General features: G+C 48.1%; 1 protein-coding gene across 3 annotated transcripts in view; it reads left to right on the forward strand.

Annotated features, from left to right (window-relative positions):
- The first annotated feature begins 1,048 nt into the window (after positions 1-1,048).
- The window catches only part of Smoc1 (SPARC related modular calcium binding 1), a 103,419-nt gene continuing 84,117 nt past the window's right edge, over positions 1,049-20,350 (forward strand). For all 3 annotated transcript variants that reach the window (XM_010645371.3, XM_010645372.3, XM_010645373.3), the window contains exon 1: positions 1,049-1,168. In XM_010645371.3, coding sequence (XP_010643673.1) covers positions 1,139-1,168 — 30 coding nt within the window. In that variant the 5' untranslated portion in view covers positions 1,049-1,138. The remainder of the gene's footprint in view (positions 1,169-20,350) is intronic.

Consider the following 20,350-nt stretch of genomic DNA (forward strand, 5'->3'; position numbering starts at 1 on the left):
GCAGAGGTAACACAGCAGAGTTCCCTTCTGTCCTGTAATGTGGAGCCAAGAGGGAGCCCTGAAGCAAAGTGGAGAGAATAACACAAGGGGGGCAAGGGGAAGTGCAGGAAAGAGAGTGGTGGCAGGGGAACCGGGCAAGGAGGGAGAGGAGAGATGTGGGCTCTGCCGTGTGGATTCCTGCCAAGGAGAAGAGTTGCCTTGGATGAAGCCCAGGGAGTGCAGCCCTGGGGCCCAGGCAGAGGAGGGACTTGCCCAGGACCAGGCCTGGAGGAACACCTTCATATCTGCGAGTGCTTCAGGCTGGCGCCTAGAGGGCTGGCTATTGGCTGCCAGGCCAGGAAGCAGGAGGCTGGGCTGACCTCCACCAGGCCTCCTCCTCCAGGAAGCAGGTGGGTTCTTTGGTTGTGTCCTGCCTGTGTGCAGCTCTAATTTATTTCAAGATTTTCCTTGTCTGAATCAGAGATGGTTTTTCTTGGCAGATTGCAACTTTTTCGGAAAGCAAAAATGCAGTCTCCTCGTAGTCTGGGTCAGTGTAATCCCTTGTTTGTTTATGCAGGCTCAGTGTGTTTGAGGCCAGAGCCAGAGTCAGTCAGGGGTGAGGGTCTGGCCCAGCCTAGACAGCTTTATAGCTGGATTTGTAAACTGCAGTAGACTCCAGCTCTGGATCCTTCTGATCCTTGGGATAGGGTGGCCGGGTGCTGGGGCTCCCTGTGTGCCCTTGCTTTGGAGTTATTCTTTGGTGAGCTCTTTTTCTGCTTCCTGGGATCTTTATTTCAGAATATGAGTGAAATAAAAGCCTGACTCAGATATCAATTTGTGAGAAAATCTAGATCAATCCAGAATTCCTCTATCTTCATTTTTTTTCCCCAATGAATGGGCCCATCTGAGTAGAGTTTTTTAGTATCACATATCTTCTGAGGCTGAATAGTTAAATCATGTGATTTATGTTTGTTCTTATTTTCTACCTTTATCATAAGTTCTCTGAAGGTGAGTCAGGAAAATGTGCCTCTCCAACCCCCAGGTATCAGACAGAGGGGGCCAGGAGATGGAGTGGACAGCAGATGGAGTCTCTGCACCAGAGGGACGAGCCTTGGGAGCCCTCAAGAAGACCTCTCCTGGGAACTGGGGCAGCAAGCTCATGAAGGGCACAGGAAGAGACCCTCTTAAGGTAGCGTCTCCTGGCTTTGTGGAGATTGGGTAGAATCTGCCACATGGGAGGCCCCCTTGAGATTCCATGCTGATCTGTTCCAGGAAGCATGGGGGAGGCCAGATGGGGCTTGCTGAATATTTCCTCTTCCCTCTGCTGCCCCATCCCATTTTAGTTTGAGTACTGTGGAGCAGCTCTAATATACATGGCTGCCGTTTACTAGGTGTTAACAATGCATCGGGCACTGTGCTAAGTGGACTATAGACATCTCTCCCCAGCCCTCACGACCAGTCCATAGAAGGACATTATTCTTTTTTTTTTTTTTTCCCCCCCACAGATGAGGAAACTGAAGCTCAGAAAGATTGGGTGACTTGCTTAAGTTCACACAACAAATAAGTAGTAGGGCTGGGATTTGAAATTCTAGTCTATCTGATGCTAAAAGACTTGTTCATAAATATTGTTTGGCCACAGAGATGTCTGAGAAACTGAGTGCTTTCCAGGACATTGGGGTATTTATTTTAGACAGATATTCTGGAAGCCGTGTGAGAGAAAGGCCGGGGACCAAGGAAGCCGGAGGATTGAATCTTGGAGACTCTTTGGGAATCTGTACAAGTCAGGGAAGAGCGTCTTGAATCTGGATTACACACAGGTGGGACTGGGAACTCGGACGGGCCTGTGTCTTAGTGGGGATGTGGAAACAGCATCCTGAGGTGTCAGGCTGGTGAAGGAGGAGAGAAGCCGTCTTACAAGGAGGCCTCTTTCTGGCTTCTGGGCTAGGCTGAGCCCAGTGCCTTTTCTGGTAGTTCAGGCTGGGTCTCACACAGAACCTGATAAATTCGGCTCCTCACCGGTGGAGACGCTACTCCTATGGAGATGGGGACAAGGCCAGCAGGAGCGGCCTTGAACTGCAGATCTACCGTGGGGACAGCCTGCAAGCCCCATGCGTGCTTCTGTGGACTGTTTCTGGATCATTCCTTGCTCTGTTCCATCCTTAGCTTGCATTTTCCCTCATCTCGGTGAATGTACCTGACGTGTCCCTGCAGTAGGAGACACTCCTGATGTCCATCCTTTCTACGCCTTGGGGCCCTTGAATCAGTACCGGATCCCTCACTTGAGAGGTCCGTGGACTAGTTGGCTGTGCCCAATCCATTTCTGAGGCCAGAAGGATGTGCTTTTGGGGCAAAGTGAGGTACTGGCTCCTCTCTTGTGGGACATGGCGTTCAAATCACCTGAATCTGTATCAAACTGGCTGTGGGGAAGGCCTCTTTTTCTCCTTGGCACATGAGTGGGTGCAGGGTCACACGGCCAGTTCCAGCTGCTTTTTCTGCGTGGGTGACAGCAGCCTGGTCCCGGGCTGGATTTTTGGGCACCCCTGGGGACATTAGAGAAAGGATGAGGGAGCAAGGGTTGCTGAGTCCCTGGGTCTGAGATGGCCTGAGAGGAGCCCGCCTCCAGAGAGCAACCCCTGAGACTCATTCCCTAGGCAAGGACTCTTCTCCCCAGGGCCTGAACTGCACTCAGCCCTGAGTGGGAACTCAGGAGGCGACGCAATTCCGTCAAATTTACTGAAACAGGCTGGAACCGCGTGACATTTGTTCTTTTCCTCTAAACCATCTCCTACACTGATGCTTTCTTTCCCTTGCCGCTGCTGCGGGGAGTGCAGGTCCATCAGCATTTTGTGTTTGGAGTTGGGCCAGCACCTCTTCACTGTCTGTTTTGTGCTTCTTCTTTTCCCCTTCCAGCCAGTTTTATCCCTGTGTCCAGAGTAAGTAGCAGAAAACACCAGTTTTGTGAAGTGGCTTCCTACTCTGACCTCCCTAGGAGGCTGCTGTCTTGAGGGGCGCTGCTGACAGACATGGCGCAGTCACGCTGACCTCCCTGCAGCTCCCTGGGCACGCAGGCCACTTTGCGTGAGGTGATCTCCCCTCTCACACTCTGTCCTCTCCACGAAGAACCCACGGCAGCTCTCCCTCCAGGAGCCGTTCCCATGCCACTCCTTCCTGCTGGCTGCTCAGCCTCAGCACCGCCTTCTCCAAGACTTAAAACCTCCTGGGCCTTTGGGCAGCTGCATGATGTGGCGGGCAGCTCATGGCTCCAGGGCGTTGGGTCTTTCCTCCTTGACCAGAGCATTGGCTTCTGGAAGGAAGCGGCCAGGTCATGTTTTTGGCAGCCAGGCCAGGACCTGGGTCAGACCTCGTGGGTACTCAAGAAAAAATTGTTGAAATGGTCGACAAGAAATAAACTTAAATTTCAGTATGGAGAACTTACATGAGATGCAGGGAAAGATTTGTAGCGAGTACTCGGCTGTTAGAAGGGACCACTGTGGCAGTGCTAGGTTTTGTGTTGCTTGTGAAGATCAGGTCCAGTTCTCCTGAGCAGTGCTACCAGGGGTCAGGACAACAGTGGGGGAGGCAGATGGTTTATGAGGAAAGGTGGGGGAAGGAGAGAAAGAACTGGCTGAATTCTGACATCTAGTTTAAGGACTCCAGATTTTCAGCTGGAATCTGCCTTTCTACTGGTGATTCTTTTCATTGGTGCAGGGTGTTCTCTTCTTTTTTCTCTTGTTATGAAGCTTAAATCAGGCTAAAAGCCAGGGGTGGGAAGAGAGAGGAAACATGGGTCAAGGGGCAGCCTTATCAGGGCCTTAGCCATGGAGCCATTGCCCCGTTCTGGAAGGCCCCAACTGGAGTGGCTCTGCCATCCCGTTACCTAAAACCTCAGCTGTTCCTCAGCTCACTGGTAGCTGCAGTGGGCTGTGGGAGACTGCTCAAAGACTGTAAACATGCTTCCCACAGGCGTGGTGGTGCCGGCCTGTAATCCCCACTGCTCTGGAGGCTGATCCAGAAGGATGCATGTTGAAGGGCATCCTGGGAAACATTGCAGTAGAGCTCTTACCTAGCACGCACGAGGCCCTGTGTTCAATCCCTAAAATTGCAAACAGTGACAGCCGCAGCAATAAAACAAGTTCATCAGATGTGTGCCTAGAGATGGGGAGCCCAGGTGTACCTTTTGAGCAGGCCCAGCTGCCCAAAGGGCCCACTGCAGGGAGCGGTGGACCCGTGGTTTGTTGGTAAGTGCAGGTGTGCTTTGCAGTGGAAGGCATGCTGGTGACACCCAGGCGAGGGCCCCTCGCTGTCCCGCGTACTTCCACAGATTTTCTGAGCAGCCCCACCTACCTTCGCCGTCTTCCTGGAGGTGGGAATGTGAGTGAAGGGGGCGAAAGGGGCGGTAGAAGTGGGGAGCAAAGACCTCACAAAGGAGTTCCGAGGACAGGGGGCAGTGGAGCCAGAGGGACCTGGCGGTGCCCATTTGGGTTTCAGATGTGGCATTGTTCCTCTAGGTGCAGCCCTGTCCCCTGCTCAATGGCCGGATTAGGCACATTCAGTCTTTGTTCTGACACCACAGCAGAGGCTCTTGCTCTATTCATTCAAAGGCGGCTTTGTGGGCCTGGGGATCACCCTATGATGGAAGAGGGAGAGACACAGGCGGGACAGTGGCAGCCTCTCCCCCTCCCGGCAACCGCTTCCTGTGATGGGCTGAGTGGGAGCCAGGGAGCAGAGGCTGCACTGCAGGGCTGAAAGTATTTGGAGGATGGTGGCACCAAGTCTTCCTCTGTCACCTCCAGCCACCCCATGAGTCCTAACTGAGCAATTTTGAGATAAGATATACAAGGCTAAACCAGCTTAGGGCAGAAGTTATCAAACTTCTTGAAGATATGGTACCCTTCTGATGTCAAATCAAATTTAATTCTCAGAGATGAGACACTGGAAGGGTTTTAATGATTAGTAGGAGTGCCAGGTGTGGTGAAGCACGCCTGAAATCCCAGCACTGAAGAAGCTGAGGCAGGAGGATGCTGGCAGTTTGAGGCCAGCATGGGGTTAAGTTCAAGGCCAGCCTGAACTATACAATGAGACCCTGTCTCAAAAGCAAACAAACAAAAAAAGATTAATGGGTGTCAGGTGACCCACACATTATGGTACGCAAAGCAAAACTTTTGAGATGGTTTTCTAGGTTTTACCCATAGCATAGCACGGGTTAGAGGGGTAAAATTTTGTTGTAAAATTCATTGTTAAGATACAATTTTTGTATTGTTTTTTTTTACTTTAAGCCAATGACACACATTAAAAAAATCAGCATTTAAGGTAGTAATAGGTACTTACTATAAGATTTGGTTGGCAATTATAGAGCTGAAATGAGGTGGTTTTTCCACTTAAAAAGTCATTATTATCATCTCTGCAAAACAAAAGCTGTTTTTCACTATAGTCAGTAACGATTGTACTTATAAAAATTTAAAATCTTTTGGAACTTAAAATATTTTCCACTTCTTTTTGCATGGTTCTTCATATTGCTGTGGGTAGAAAAAAACCACTGTCCTATGAATTAGAAAGAAATGCACTCACGTAAATGTGAAATGCCATACAAAGAAAACTAGATATTTCACGATATAACCAATGTTCAGCCTTGTTGGCAAACCAATTCCTAGAATCTCTGCTGTCTTCAGTGAGACTGTGTTGAATGACTGAACAGTTTGAAGAACTCCATTTAGTTGACAACAGTGATAATAATACAGTAACAGCTAAGATTTATCAGACACTTGTGATGTGCCAACCTACTCTTTTGTCTTCAGAACTACCATCCATGCTAGAACTGCTATACTTCTTTGCCTTAATGGGCGAGGAAACTGAGGCTCATAAGGGGAAGTGCCCTGGTCAAGGTCCACTGGCTAAGGACCCGATCCCAGTCTGCCTCACTAAAACTCATGCTTTCAACACCTGCCTAGCATGTTCTGCCCAGCACAGAGGACATTGCCGAGCCCTGCTGCATTCTCTGCTGTATCCTGTCAAAGGATCAGATCTGGTTTCTATTAACTATGGTGTAGCACATTGACAATTGGGCATGGAATTAGTCTGCTCCCACCCCATTGATACATGAGGGCAGTCCTTTCCCTAGCCTGGGAAACAGAGTGGCAGATTGGATTCTGAACTTTGCTACCTGTGTTCTCACCTTGCCGTCTTCAGGGAGCGGGGAGATCCCAGCCAGGCAGGGTAAGGAGGGTGGAGAGGAGCTGAGTCACAGGGCCAGAGTGTTGGGGTCTTGGAAAGTTACTTGGAAAGTTAAAGCTTCTATGGCCCAAGGACTCAGAATTGTTTTCATCACGTTCTTTCTCCACTGTCACCCCCTTTTTGTACTAGGGATTGAACCAAGGGCTTTTACTAAAGCTATATCCCTTACATCCCCATCCCTTTTAAAACTATTTTATTTTGAGAGGTTCTCATTAAGTCACTAAGTTGCCCAGACTGGGCTCAAACTTGTGATCCTCCTACCTCAGCCTCCAAGAGTGCTAGGATTATAGGAATGTGCCACTGTACCCAGATTTTGTTCCATCTTTTTAAAGAGGATGACTGGGAGGAAGTGAGAATGTGGTTGGTAGGGTTATTAGGAATCAACCATTTCTTTACTCAATTTTTCAAGAACAGCCACATCAGACTGAAGTTTTTCACTTGCTGAGCCTTACATAGTCCCAGGCTGGGCTATGGGTTCATCTCTTTTGAATTCACGTGATTCTTTGGTCCTTGATATCATGTTATAATGGGGTCATAGATCTCTCTTTAACTCCTCTGAGCCTCACTCTTTCCATCTGCAAAGTGAGATATAAAATATTATCTTATGGGTTCTTGTCAGTACCTGTTGCATTATTTATTGAAAATATCCAGCCCCGGGCCTGGCATATAGAAACCATACTGTAAAAGGGAACCTCCTGAACGTTTATTTCTACTGTGGCCCTTTCCTTTCTAACTCTCTTCAAGAATGCTTTGAAAGTTTAAAAGTGCAATCAGTTGTTTTATAATCTAGGCCAGATAAATACAGTATCCTTTCTAGGAGCTTCTGCATTGAAATATAATGATATGGGCAGATTTCTGCTGGATGATGAGACCCCCATGGTTTGAGATCTGGCACGCAGAGTCTACTCCTATTAAAGCCAAGCACAATCTATTTTAAGCATCATCTTCAGGGATGCTTTGAAGTGCATCAGGCCTAGGGAGGGAGGATGTATTCTATTGAGTCAAAAGAAGCATTTTTAAGACGGTCTTTTCTGTTTTGCTAGAAGGATAGTTTCTTATACAAGGCCAAGTGCTCCAGCACACATTACCTGGAGCCCTGCCAGGGCTGCAGTGGGAGGTGGTCAGCCCTGTCTCTCAACACAGCCTCAGGACTCTGATGAGCCTGAGCAACCCTTGGAGTTGTCCCCAACCCCCAGCATTACCTCCAACCATTTTTGTCGGTTCTCTTTAGAACCCATCTGTTCTTTTGGTAGGGATGGTTGGGTGTGGGAAGAGCTGTGTGCTAAGTAAGACCTAGAAAGACCTGTCCCAGGGAGTTTGCTATGCATGGGTGCTGCTGACTCTGTAGCTTAGTGGCATCAAGGACCCAGGACAAGGTCTTCTGCATGTGAAATATGATGTGAGGATTATGCAGACTTGTTACAGCTCTTGAGGCCTTGAGGGCTCCTGGCCGGGCAGCTGGTACCCAGCACAGCTCCTGGCCTGCAAGGGGAGCTTAAGAAATATTTATTAAATGAATGAATGGAGAAAATTGTAGAGTTAGGATGTGAAATTACCTTGCAGATTTTGGATTATTTTGTAAGGAAGTAAATGCAAGGGAATTTTTATTCCAAGGGTGTCTTTCAGGAGTGGTGGGGAGCAGATAGCCCTCTGCTTCTCTCCCATTCTGGGGGCTGGAGCTGCTTATCCTCTGAGGTCTTGATTTTCATTATCCCCTCATTCCCTTGGTTGATGACATTTTCACAACACGTCACCACCCTGTAGTCTGACAGCAGATACCAGGCACCTGTGCGAGGCTGCCTATTGTAACACTGCTCTGGACCAGGCAGTTAGAAGCTGTCCTGACTGAGACTCAGAGATGCTCCTGAGGGGACCTTGTGGGGAAGAGCTTGTGCCTGGACAAATGCTGCCCGATGGAGCACCTGGGCCCACAGAGCTCACTTGGGAGAGGTGCGGTGTGTCTGTGCCAACTTCATGAGAGCTCTGTGTGTGATGCACTAGAGCAGGAAACAGGCTCAGACTTCTGGAGATGCATCCTTCCAGCCCACTTCACATTTGGAAAGCATCTTCCAGTCCCTGGACTTGGCTGTGATCCTGATGAGGTGACACCAGATTTTAGGGTTGAACTTTGGGTGTGACCTTGCTTTAGATGCTAGTCTGGGTCATTCAGTTTGGAGTTTTTTGTGTGGGCCCCTCACCTTCATCTTTTTACAGCCGACAAAGTATAGGAAACTAAAGAAAAGTACAAAGAAAAATGCCAAGTCCGTCTATCATCCATTTGTATTCTTACCAGGTAGAGATAGGACTGTTAACATTTGCGTGTATCCCCTATCTTTAGTCTTTCTCTGTCCCTGGCTGGGAAGGGAGACATACATGTGAATATATGTGTACTTACATGCATGTTTCATGTAAGTATATATCTTATATGTACGATATTCTGCTTTTGTTTTGATACTTTAAGCCGTGGGCATTTCTGTGGCCAGTAGAGAATCTTGAGAACCCCTTTGGAGGCTGGGCTGAGAGCCTTTCACACTCAGCTTTTGAGACACTGCACTGGTTTCAGGAACCTGTGGATTCTGGGTGAGGGAATTCTTGTTCCTGGGAGTGGGCAGCCTTGCTTGGTGTCCCCACGGGGCCTCCTGAGCAGCTTCAGCCCACCCTTGTCATCCCTGCTTGACAGATGGGACCTGCTAAGTGCGGAGCGAAGTATCCTTTCTTTCTTTTCTTTTAAATTTTGGTACCGGGATCAAACTCAGGACCTTACGCTCGTGAGACAGGTGTGGTGCCAATGAGCTAAGTCCCCGGCCCAGGTATCCTTTCTATCAGATCACCTAATCCCATATTTGAGGGCATCCTGAACCTCAGGCTTAGAAATGTCTGCACTAAGAAAAAAAGATCCTTAAAAATCAAATATATCATCTTCAAGGAAAGATGATCCCTCTGCTTAGGAACTAAAAGGGTTAGAACATGGAAGAATCATTCTTTTTCTCCCCCAAGAGTGGATTTGCTTTGGTTTTTCCCCTGGTCTTCTATTCCTGCCTGTAGAATTTGAGGTGGTTTTATTTACTTTTCCTTGGCTCTGCTTGGGTCAACAGGGTTCTCTCCTACTCAGAACAGCCTTGCAGTTGTGTAAAGGAGCCGAGCCTGGGCTCTGGACCTAATCAATCCTTGTCTGAGTAACGCAGTGGGAGTTTTGAGTCAGAGACAGTCCGAGAGCATAGGTTTTCTGTGGCAAACGCAGTTCCACACAGGCCAAACTATTTCTTCTCTTGTCTCTAAGTGGCTTGGAAGGCACTTTGGGTGTTTGTGTGTGCATGTGTGCATGCTCACGTGTATGTACGTACATGCTTGTGTTTGGCAACCCGAAGTCAGGCAGTAGTACAGCAAGATCTTGAGGTGACAGTGGTAATTGCAATAAAAGGAAACACATGATTTAAACACACATGGCCCCAACAGAATGCCATGATATGGCAAGACTGGGATTTCCTCTCCTGATTGTTTTCATCTGCACTTGCTCAGGGCTCAGGGCTGTAAGGGAGTGGATTTCCTCAAGTGCTGTGGATAAAGCATTTCCTCCTCTGTTATCTCCCTTGTAGGTGGAAATTGCTCCACTGTGCAAATGAACCAAAGATGAGCTTCTCCATGTACCATAGCTCTTGTCTGAGTGAGAGGGGCATGCACATTGAGAGCATACCAGCTTTTCTGTGTTGTTATTTTAGGGCTGTAGAATCATTTCTGGGAACTGGGAGGGTGCACCACTTTCTGCCTTTCACTACTTTCTCTGTTTGGAGTTTGTCTTTTACCGTGGGTGGGCAATGGTGAGGCCACGTTGGGCCCCTTTGAATGGGTAAGGAGGACTGTAAGCCTTAGAAACAGGAGCATTCCCCACATGGCACATGAGGGCAAAGATATTTTCCAAGGCCAGAAAGCTTAACAACAGCACCGCCAAGAATCTCAAGAAGCAAACTTGCGAGGGCTAAAAGCTGTCCTTTGGCAGGGTGAGAAAGGAGGTTCAGGCAGGTGAATGCCCATCTCTCCGTGTGAATGGCTCAGATCTGAGGGGCCTGTTGGGTCTCTCTCCTGCTCAGGAGGTTGTCAAATTGTGGCTGTGTTGGGGGCTCACCTGGCTTCCTGAAGGAGAGACTAGAAGTGTCCAGGGCTTCTGTGGCTGGTGGGAGGTTTCACTAGGTAGGGTCTGCACTCACCTCCCTGGGGGACCAGATGGCAATATTAAATACACAGCACACAGACAAGAGGAGAGGAAAGCAGAGACTTCCAGGGCCTCTATTTTTGCAAGCATCTTGGTCTCTCCAAAGATTATTTCCTAAGGGCTCTGCAGAGCTGGCTCTTCTGAATGTGTGCCTGCGTACGTGTCACCCATGCCCAGCTCATGAACAGGTTCGGCAGACTGATCCTTGAATACGGAGAACTATCCAACACCCACTGCCTCCCAACTTTCCCCTTGACTCTGGACCAAGTGTTATTAGCTTGATTTTAGCCCCACTGTGAGTTAGAGGCATTTTGTGGACCAGCCTGGGAGCCTAAAACTGTTTCCAGCATAGTCCTAATGGAAAGTCAGTTTCTGTATCCACAACTGCCTCTGCAAGTTCTCTCCAAGTCCAAGGCTGCCTATTTGACCCCCACAGCTGCTGAGGACCTGGCTCCCAATAACTGGCTCTTATAGCTACCTGCCACTTCCATGCATTTTCTCTCTGTGGTTCCAAGATGATGCCATTTACATTTGCTCCCAGGTTACAGTGTCTGTAAGACCCTCATCTGTCCTAGCAGTAATCCCCCAGTCCCTACTTTGGGGTGCCTTAAACAATTCCACAAATTAGTCACATGTTTACCCTGTGCCCGAGGAAACTCGGTGCTGGCAGTGTCTGCATGAGAGAGAGAGAGAGAGAGAGAGAGAGAGAGGGAGAGAGAGGGAGAGAGAGTGCATGCAGGTCTGGGCCCCAGGCAGCTGCCTCCAGCTGCTGCCAAAGCTGTCAGTCCAGGTGCCAGAGTAGGGCTGGGCTCTGCCTCATTTGTGTGTGTGTCTTTGTCGTCCACACCCTGAAATAACTCTCCGCGAGTTCGTAGAATCTCTCAGAGGGGTCTTGAATCTCTTGACTACCCTTTTGGTTTCTACACCTTCCGTTTTGCCCAGAATCTTATCAAGTTTCCCGTGAAATCAATCCCGTCTCTTTCAGGAGTGCGTCTTTCCAAGCAGAGGGGCTGTCACTGCCCAGGAGCCAGCTGGACTGGGACCAACCCCAGTCACGCCCACCATAGTTGTTACTCATGACTAGCCATCCCCTTTTGTCCCCCACTTGTGGGAAAACATCACATGTCACTGGGAGCAAAATGCTGCTAGTGATGGTGGGACAGACTATGGAAGAGCAGGGACAGATGGTGCAGACTGGCATCTGGGTCCTGCAGCCATCCGCCAGGATGCTCAGAGAAATGTTACTCATTTCTGTCTTAGGAGTGCTTAGAGAAATCTTGGAGCATGGTGCTGGGCAGAGCTGGCAGGCATGTGTGGGAGCGCTTTGTAAGGAGCACTAGCCTTGGCTGAATATGTTGCTCCTGCCAGTCAGAGAGACAGTGCCATTTTAGCTGTCCCTCCTTACCAGGCATGTATGTCGTGGAAACAGTAGGTGGGGCATCGAGAACCAAACGGCCATGCTGAAGCAACTCCTCTGCCCTCTGTCTCTGCATACTCACAGGTCCAAGGCCTCACTTATGCCATCCACAGTCTCTTAGATGCATCCAGGTACACGACCCCTTTGTTGCTCCTTGGTCTGATCATCACCTTTACCTTTATTTCCCCCAGTGCTAGTGGACAGTGAAGATTGGAAGAATTTAGGGCCTGAGTTCTGGAGATCCTTGTGTTTTCTGATCTGGAGTGAGAGGAGTTTTAGCTCACACTGGTGGGGAGAGTTTGAGAATGCGGGGTGGGGGTGGGAGGGTACATGGCTTTCCCCCAGCTCTTGCTTCCTGACTTTTGTTGACTATTTAGTGACTGGGGCAAGCAGGAAATAAACAAAACAAACATACCTGCTTCCACCTGTGGTTGAAAGGTTTGCTATCCTGTGGATGCTTGCAGATATTAAAGGATATTTGAGCTGCGGGACTCTGCTCCTTCAATGAGATGGATGCTTACTGACATTCTAGCTTTTCCTTCCTGTTATTTGGGAACCCTCACGAGGCTGTGATGGCACATCTTCTATGGGGCAGCAGTCCCATTTCCTACGGGGTCAGCTGTTTGTTTCTTTGTGCTCTTAGTTCATGTGGTGGATTCATACTCTACCTGGTGCATTTGCTTTTTGGCCTGGGATAACCAGCTCCCGTAGAGAAGGTAGGGTTTCAGGTGAAGGAATGCAACGTGCATCAGGCCTCAGTTGTCACTTCCCTGTGGTGCGGCTGCAGCTCTTGGGGCAGCTGGTGGGTTTTGGTTTGCTAAACTCATGGCCTACAGTGCGGCCATGCTTTTTACCTGGGACACAGCCACTTCCTTTGTCCAACACTACCCCTGTTTTCCTTTCTTCTGCTTCCTTATTCAGGCGTAGGATACTTCTACTCCGCAATTCTGTTGTCTTTCATGTTTCTGCTGGAGATTTCTAGAGCTCAGGTCTGCCCTTGTTCTTTACTTCCTACACTGGCTGCCAATTCTTTAAAAAGCAAAACAAAACAACAACAAAACAGCTGTGGGGTTTTCAAAATGCTTCGTAATCCCACCTGCAACCTGGCTCCAGAGCCTTAGTTCTTGCATACATGGTCACGTCTAAAGTCTACTTTGAAATTGGTCCATTCTTCTACTTCTGTGTTCTTGTTACTACAGTCTATAATTCCCTTTAGACATCTCTTTCTGCTTGTAGAAATCTTTCATGGTTCAGCTTATGGCTCCTTCCTTGAGAAATACTCCTACTTAGAATTAGCCTCTTGCTCTGACCCTCAGAAAACGGTCAGCCACCATGTCCCCAGCACTCTTCACAACCCTGGGCCATAACAGGTGCTCGGCGGTACCTTGCTAAGTAGATGCCTGCTTTCCTCCTTGTCCCTCCCTTCCATCCTCATTCTTTGGAAGAGTTCCCTGTGCACATCTTACCTCTCAGACTTTCTAACAACCCATTTTCACATCTTCTATCCTTTCACGTGTTCGAGACTTAGGCGTTGCTTCCTGGTTGTCGGTTTCAAGAGTGCAGTCCGCATGGTGTTAGCTGCACCCGCGTCGGTCTTTGCAACTAGATCAGCTTTGGGGGAGAAGCCTGAGGTTTTGTTTATTTTCATAGTCCTCAATACACCTAGCATGATGCTATGTAATTGAAGGCAATAGAGGAAAAGATCTCTTAAAACCTCTCTGAATGCCTTTGGGGAATCTGATGGGCCCTTCAAAACAAACATTCTTGGGAAGTATTGTTATTCTTTTTTAGTTTTGTGTTTTGTTTTTCACTTTTCTGTCTATTGAGATATAATTTAGATACAGTACTGTTCCCTATTTTAGGTATGCACTTTTGTGAATTTTAACAATTTTATAGCGCTTGAATAACCACTGCCACAATCAAGGTATAGAGTATTTCCATTACCCCCAAACATTTTCTCATGCCTCCCCTACTTTCAGTCCCTGGTGACCTCTGATCTGAGTTCTCTTTGTTTAGTTTGGACTTTTCTAGAATGTCATAGAAATGGAATCATTTACCATAGTTTTCTGAGGCTGGCTTCTTTCACTTAGAAGAATGCTTCATTTTTTGTTTTCCTGGGCTCTGGCCCATACTTTATGTTCATCCGCCTTTCTAGAAGGCTGGCATGGGGTTAGGTTTGAGGGTAGAGTCATGGTCAGTGTAAATTCCTTTGTGTTTTTCTTTTTTTTCCTTTTTTTGTGTCAGGGATCGAACTCAGGACCTTGGGCTTGCAAGGCAGGCACAACATCACTGAACTAAATCCTCAGCCCTGGTCAGTGTAAATTAAAGCATGGGGTCTCTTTAGACTTAGGGTCTCAGCTACTTTCTCAAACTCCCTGGGCCCCTCGCCTTCCCCACAGTGGCACCTGGTAAAAGACAACCTTTACTCCTGGGTTTTGACCAGTCACTCCCATGCTGGGCGGGGGTGCGCGCCTTGTTGGAGGGAAGCTGGCTGGGTGGGTGAAGTGACCACTAAATTCCTCCCCTGGAGAGGGAGGTGATGGGGTGAGGAAGGTCAGGCCTCTCCTGGCTAAAACAACAGAAGTAGTTCCAGCTGCCCCACAGCTGGGGCGGGTGTCTGCTTTCTCTCAGCAGTGTGAAAAGCCCTTTAATTGGGGTGTGCTGCTGTCAGGCAACAGTGGAGGTGCGCAGAGGAAGAGCAGACGCAGGGCTGCCAGGCCCCCTTCCCTTTGACCTCCTTATCTCCCCTCCTCCATCTCTGAGTCCTACTCTGAAGCCGCCGGCTGAGGCCTCCTCTGCACCTGTGTAAATGCAGTGACCTCGGGGTCAGGGAAGGGTGAGTGAGAGCTGGCCCCAGTGGGTATGTGGATTTTCAGTGGGGATGATGGATTTGACGACAGTGGATGGGTAAGTGATGTTTTCATGAAAAACTGCTCTTTGGTCCCAAAGATGTGGCCTAGGAGAGAAGGGCCGAGGTCTGCCATTGTAGATGGTACAATAAAGCTAGAGGCAAGACGTGGACAAGTCTTGTGCCGGTGGCTGAGCTGCAGCCAGATGTCTGGAATGCTGCGCTCCACCTTTTGGTGCAGGCATTGGCTAGGGAAGGGCCATTTTCCCCTTTCAATAGTGGATTTGCCCCCCGGAAAGGCAAACTTGCGTTAGACTTTAAGAAAACAACCCCTGTCTTTGCTTCTGGAGCCCTTCTCTTCTCCTGGTGACCTGAGGGGACACTGTCAGGGATCCCAGCAACTGTTTCCAGAGCTATGAGCAAAGTGCCCTGGCCCTTAGCTACCCTCTGGGTCTCAGGGCTTGATGTCCCCACGTGGAGGGAGGCAGGAGTGTGGTAGGAAGAATTGGGGCCTAATGTCGCGCCTAGAGTGCTCCACCCCGAAGTGGCTTGACCTTGCCAAGCCTTGGCTGGCTTTCTCCTCGGTCATCTGAGCCAGAAGTGTTTATGAAGATGCACTTTAGGCACGACCTCTGCTGGCCACCGAGTGTCCAACAGCGTCACACCCAGATCTTGGGTCCTGTCCACAGGGAGCTTTCGGCCTAGAGGGGAGGATGGGAAGGGAATATTTAACTAATCAGTTGCTCACTTAGTCATGATTGTGGCATTGGCCACAGGGGAAGGTAAGAGGATGCAATGGGGCCTCTCCACGGGGCCCCCAACCTTCTTGGATAGTCAGATGCCCCCAGGAAGCATGGACTTAAAATAGGAGTCTGTGAGCTGGAAGTGTATTTCAGGAGAGCAGCCAGCACATGCAGAGTTCTGGGCAGGAGGGAGCAGCTGGACGGGGCTAAGATTCTACTGTGCTTCTTACTCACCCAGCTGGTAAGTGGGTAGGGAATTGTTTACTTTCCTTTTCTTCCAAGTAGGCATTTACAGATTGGGTGTTTGCAGGTGTAAAAAACACACTGTTATTTACAACAATGAATCTGTGGGAAAAATGAATTCAGGATGTCAAAAAACTGACTTATACTTGACTCCATTTCATCACCTGGCTGCTGTTCTCACTCAAGTGCACGCATTTGGTAGCTGCTGGGGAAGGCAGAGTGCTAATCGCATTGGCTGTTCAACGGTTAGAGTTTTGGGCTTTGACATGCACGTTTCAGGCTAGAGGCCGAGGTGTTTCAGATACTGCCTGACTACTGGGTGAGGTGCCTCTTCTTCCAGGGGTGGTAAGCTTCCTGCGGGGCCATGTGAAGCCGCTAAAGCCAGGCTAACCAAGAACAAATTCCACCATCACCTAGTTACAAGCAACCTAGGTGGATGGGTTCTGTCTCAGCCACACTGGCTCCTTTTCAGTGACTTGGGTTTTGTTTTTGTTTTTGTTCTTTTCCTTTAATTCAAGGGGAAAACACTGCATTTGGTGCATGATATTCCTCATCTAACAGATGTTCTTTAAAGGAAGAGAAAGGTGCAAACAAATTCTGTCACACTGTACATTTGAGAACTTTAAGCTTTCGATGATGGTTGAATAAAGACCACCCCTTTTCACAGTAAGTGATAGAAAAGCAACAGAAAAAGGATCTGTTCATCCATTGTATGTGTTAGGAGTGGTCTTCATACCCATTTAGTCATTTTTCACATTTGTGCTCCACAACTGCTTTGGGTTGTTAACTGTGTTAAGCACTATGTATATAAAAAGGAATAGGATACAGTCTTTTATAGACATGAAAACATACATAATCATGCTGTATGTTGAGGGTTTTGATAGAACTATGAACACAACAAGGAAGCTAATGGTGGTATTTAAATAGGAAAGCATTTGCTTTTAGGATGATAACCTCAGTCAGTGGCAATGTGGAATTTGAACTTGGATGGGGAGGAAAGTCAGGTGGCAAAGAATCAAACATTTGGGGGAGTAGGGGAGGGAAATGAGGAGAGAGAAGTAAATGAAATCATTGTGGATGAGAGAGGAGAGCCAACTGGAGACAAAGGCCCAGTGGGCCCTCAGCCATCCTGGCCACCCCGACTGAAACATGACAGTGAAATCACAGCACCGGTCAAGCTCCTGGCTGAATGCAGGCAAATGTGTTACCCCAGCCACCACCTCGTGGGGCAGAAGAGCCTCCAGCTGAGCCTTACCAGCCCACAGAATTATGAGAAATGACAAGTCGCCATTAAAAGCCAGTAAGCTTAGAAGTGGCTTGCTTTGCAGCCATAGACTAGTGAAACAGAGGTCAAGTGACTACTTAAAGGTGTGTTGCCTGTGAATTTTTCAACAAAAATCTACAAGTTTGTTTGAGTTTGGCCTGTACTCTGAGTATGATATTGTAAAGAGTTCTTGCTGTGAACTTCACTCTTCAAGATGCTGACTGGGTTGGCTCTTGTCCCTTCTTCTATACCTGGGAGAAAGAGCAAGCTGTGGATATTAGCAGAAACACACTGGTGTAGAGTTTTAGCTCCTAGTTAAATCAGCATGGTGCTAACAGGTGGAAGTAAAGTTAGAACAGCTCTTTATTAGAAAGAATTGAACATCTTCCAGATGGAGTTTAGGCTGGCTCTGTTGTTCCTTCATTGTCACGGAAACTTGGCAGCTCATCAAGCCCGATAAAACTTGTGGTGTTGGGGTGGTCTCCCTGGGCAAGAGCTTTGGCAGGGTTTGCTTTCTACTCTGCTGGAGGCTGAAGGGCAGGAACCAATGTGTATGTATTTCAGATGGAGGGCATTATTGGTCTATCCTTGATTTTGTTTACCCTGATCTCTCCCATGGCTCAGGCAGCCCCTGTTTAGTAGCTTAATTTCCCAATAAGAAGGATAACTTGTTTATATGCAATCAACTGTCTGTCATACTTCACCAGGGTGAGCACAACACAAAATGTTTGGAGTCATCTCCCCAGGGAGGAGGGGTGGGAGAGACAACTGCAGATGCACAGTGATCCCAGCCCCTTTGGTCTGGTTTTCATATTAGACAGTCATTTAATGTTATTATTTTATTGTCTTTTAGGAAGAGGAAGGAAATCTATGTGAGAATTTCTGTGAACATGAAATTTGGGAAATGGCTCAGCACTGACTTGTGAGGGAGACTACTTGCCTCTGCCCAACACCAAAAATTTCTGTCAATCATGATCATTCTCGAGGCCACAGCCATGAACTCATTCCCCCAGGGGTTTATGTCCCAGTGGTGTGACTCTAATTCTTTGAGTTTTGTATGTGTGGTGAAAGAACTGACCACAGCCATAGCCTCATACTGAGGACTTCTAGCCTGTATGTCTAGTCCTCTGCAAAAAGAAAAGAAAGAGCCACCCTAATGACTTCATTTGTACTGTGACAAATTCCCAGGATATCCTAGCAGTTGACCCATAAATAGTGAACTGATTTACTGTCTCATTTCCAGATGTAGAGATTATTCTCAGAATCTGCCTCTTTTTTCCTTTTGTCCAATCAGTCAGCCTGGATCAACTAGGAAAAGTTTAATTGAGAACCACCATCTCTCCCCTCTTGGTTTGTATACTTTACAGATGGGGTTTGCATGTGGTAGCCACTAGCCATATGTGGCTATTTAAATTAAAATCAACAGAAATTAAACACAAGTAAATGTTTGGTTCCTCAGGTGCATTTGATTTATTTCAGTGCTTAATGTGGTCAGTGGCTACCATATGGGACAGAGTGGCTATAGACCATTTCCATCCACAGGGAAATTTCTATCGAATAGTGTGGCTTTGTCCTGTTGCAGAGTCCCTAGGATCCTGTCCTCTCTTAGCACCTCTGTGGTTTCCTGCTGACATGCTGTGTGGCATCTGCATGCTTCATGTGTCTACCTTAGAAGGTGAGCTAATGGAGGACAGGGACCACTCTGGCTGTGTGTTGCTTCCTAAGACTGGGCAGGTCTGGCTCCCTGTTGTTGCTCGCTTGTTGGGTACCAAGTCCATGAGTAGATGGGTGGACAGATTGGAGGACTGCATTGTCCTCGGTGTCTGCGGACCTAGAGTCATCTCTTGATGAGTGCATAGTCACTCTATTAAAGCCCCATCTTATAGACCCCATTGCCTAGTTTTAAAAATAATCACAAATACACACAGACCCAAACAGATGAAAATGAAACACTCCCGTTAGTTGAAAATGCTCTTTAGCCATGCCCCTGTGTTGTCTTACAATGTGTTACAGAGCCCAATGGCCCAGAAATCCTTCAGGAGCTCTTCTGAAGCGGAGAACTATCTCTGTGGTTTGGGCTAGATGGGGCTTGGGAGGCTCTTTAACTTCATGTTTGCAGACAGTGTTCCTCTTGTTGTTAAGCAGGTCTTGGGCACAGCCTCTATGGTGTCTCTGTTGGTATGGAGAAAACCGTTTCCAAACTGAACGTGTAACCTGGAGTTCATTGCTACCTGTGATGCCTGTAGCTCCTCACTTTTGTGAGCTGCAGACCAGAAGCAACCTCTGTAGGTTTGAAAAAACAAAAACAAAAGCAAAACCTTGTCTTTCTCCCTCTTTTCTTGGAGTGGTCTCTTAAAAAAAAAAAAAAAAAAAAAAAAAAAAAAAAAAAAAAAAAAAAAAAAAAAAAAAAAAAAAAAAAAAAAGAAAGAAAAGAAGAAAGAAAACAGCAATAACAAAAAATCATTCTCCCATTTAAATTCCAAAGGAAGAAGATGGGCAAGAACTTACACATAACTTACGAAATGTTGACTAGTCGGAGCTCCTTCACAATAGCCCTACGAGGCAGGGTATATTAGTACCCTTGTTTTGCAGACGAGAAGACTAAAGCCTGGGGAAACCAGGCAACCTCGCCAAGATGACACAACATGTAGTTCTGCGCAGGGGTCCATACCAAGGCCTCTGTGCAGAGCCATGTTTCCCACTGCTGCCCCTCATTGTCTTTCATCACGGCAGAGCCACACTATGAGCGGGAACACTGAACAGCTGTGAAAGCGAATCCACAAAGTCAGAAGCTGTTTGCTGGGAGCCCACTGCCTCCCACACACCAAAGGAGGACCCTCCAGGCGCTTCAGGCCCTCCGTGAGACACTGCTGATGGCTGTTCCTGTTCTGAGGTGTGCAGGAACGGGAAGCTCAGCTACCTCTGCCTACGGAGCCATGCAGTAGGGCCGGTGGAGGGGAGGACATAGCTGGAGAAGGGCACTGGAGGAAAGGACGGCCCAGGGACGCCCTAGGAAGGCAGGAGCCTGGGAGATGAAATGTTATCCTCCCTGAGAGCCCATTGTTAACCAAACTGCACAAATTAATTCATCAGCACAAACTGTGAAAAGCCATTAAGAAAGAATGAGCTGTGAGAAAGGATTCCAGGGACCCATCCTCTCCTGTGAGGATCCAGGGAAAATTCCTAGAAGAGGAATTGGTTATAAACCCAAATCTGGAGTGGGGTGAGGGGGACTGAAGGAGGAATAGTGCGTCTGAGGACCTGGGCAGCTACGTGGAGAGATGGAAAGCAGGCTGGAGTGGTGACTGACTGTCAGAGAGCAAGGGAGGCAGAGAAGTCAGAACAGAGGCCTGGGAGGGGACCCTGGGTCAGATTCTACTGGGGGGGGCACTGTGTGATGGTCCCAGGAGCAGTG

The sequence above is a fragment of the Fukomys damarensis genome, unplaced genomic scaffold, assembly GCF_012274545.1.
Source record: "Fukomys damarensis isolate Sample0158 unplaced genomic scaffold, DMR_v1.0_HiC HiC_scaffold_21, whole genome shotgun sequence".
NCBI lineage: Eukaryota > Metazoa > Chordata > Mammalia > Rodentia > Bathyergidae > Fukomys > Fukomys damarensis.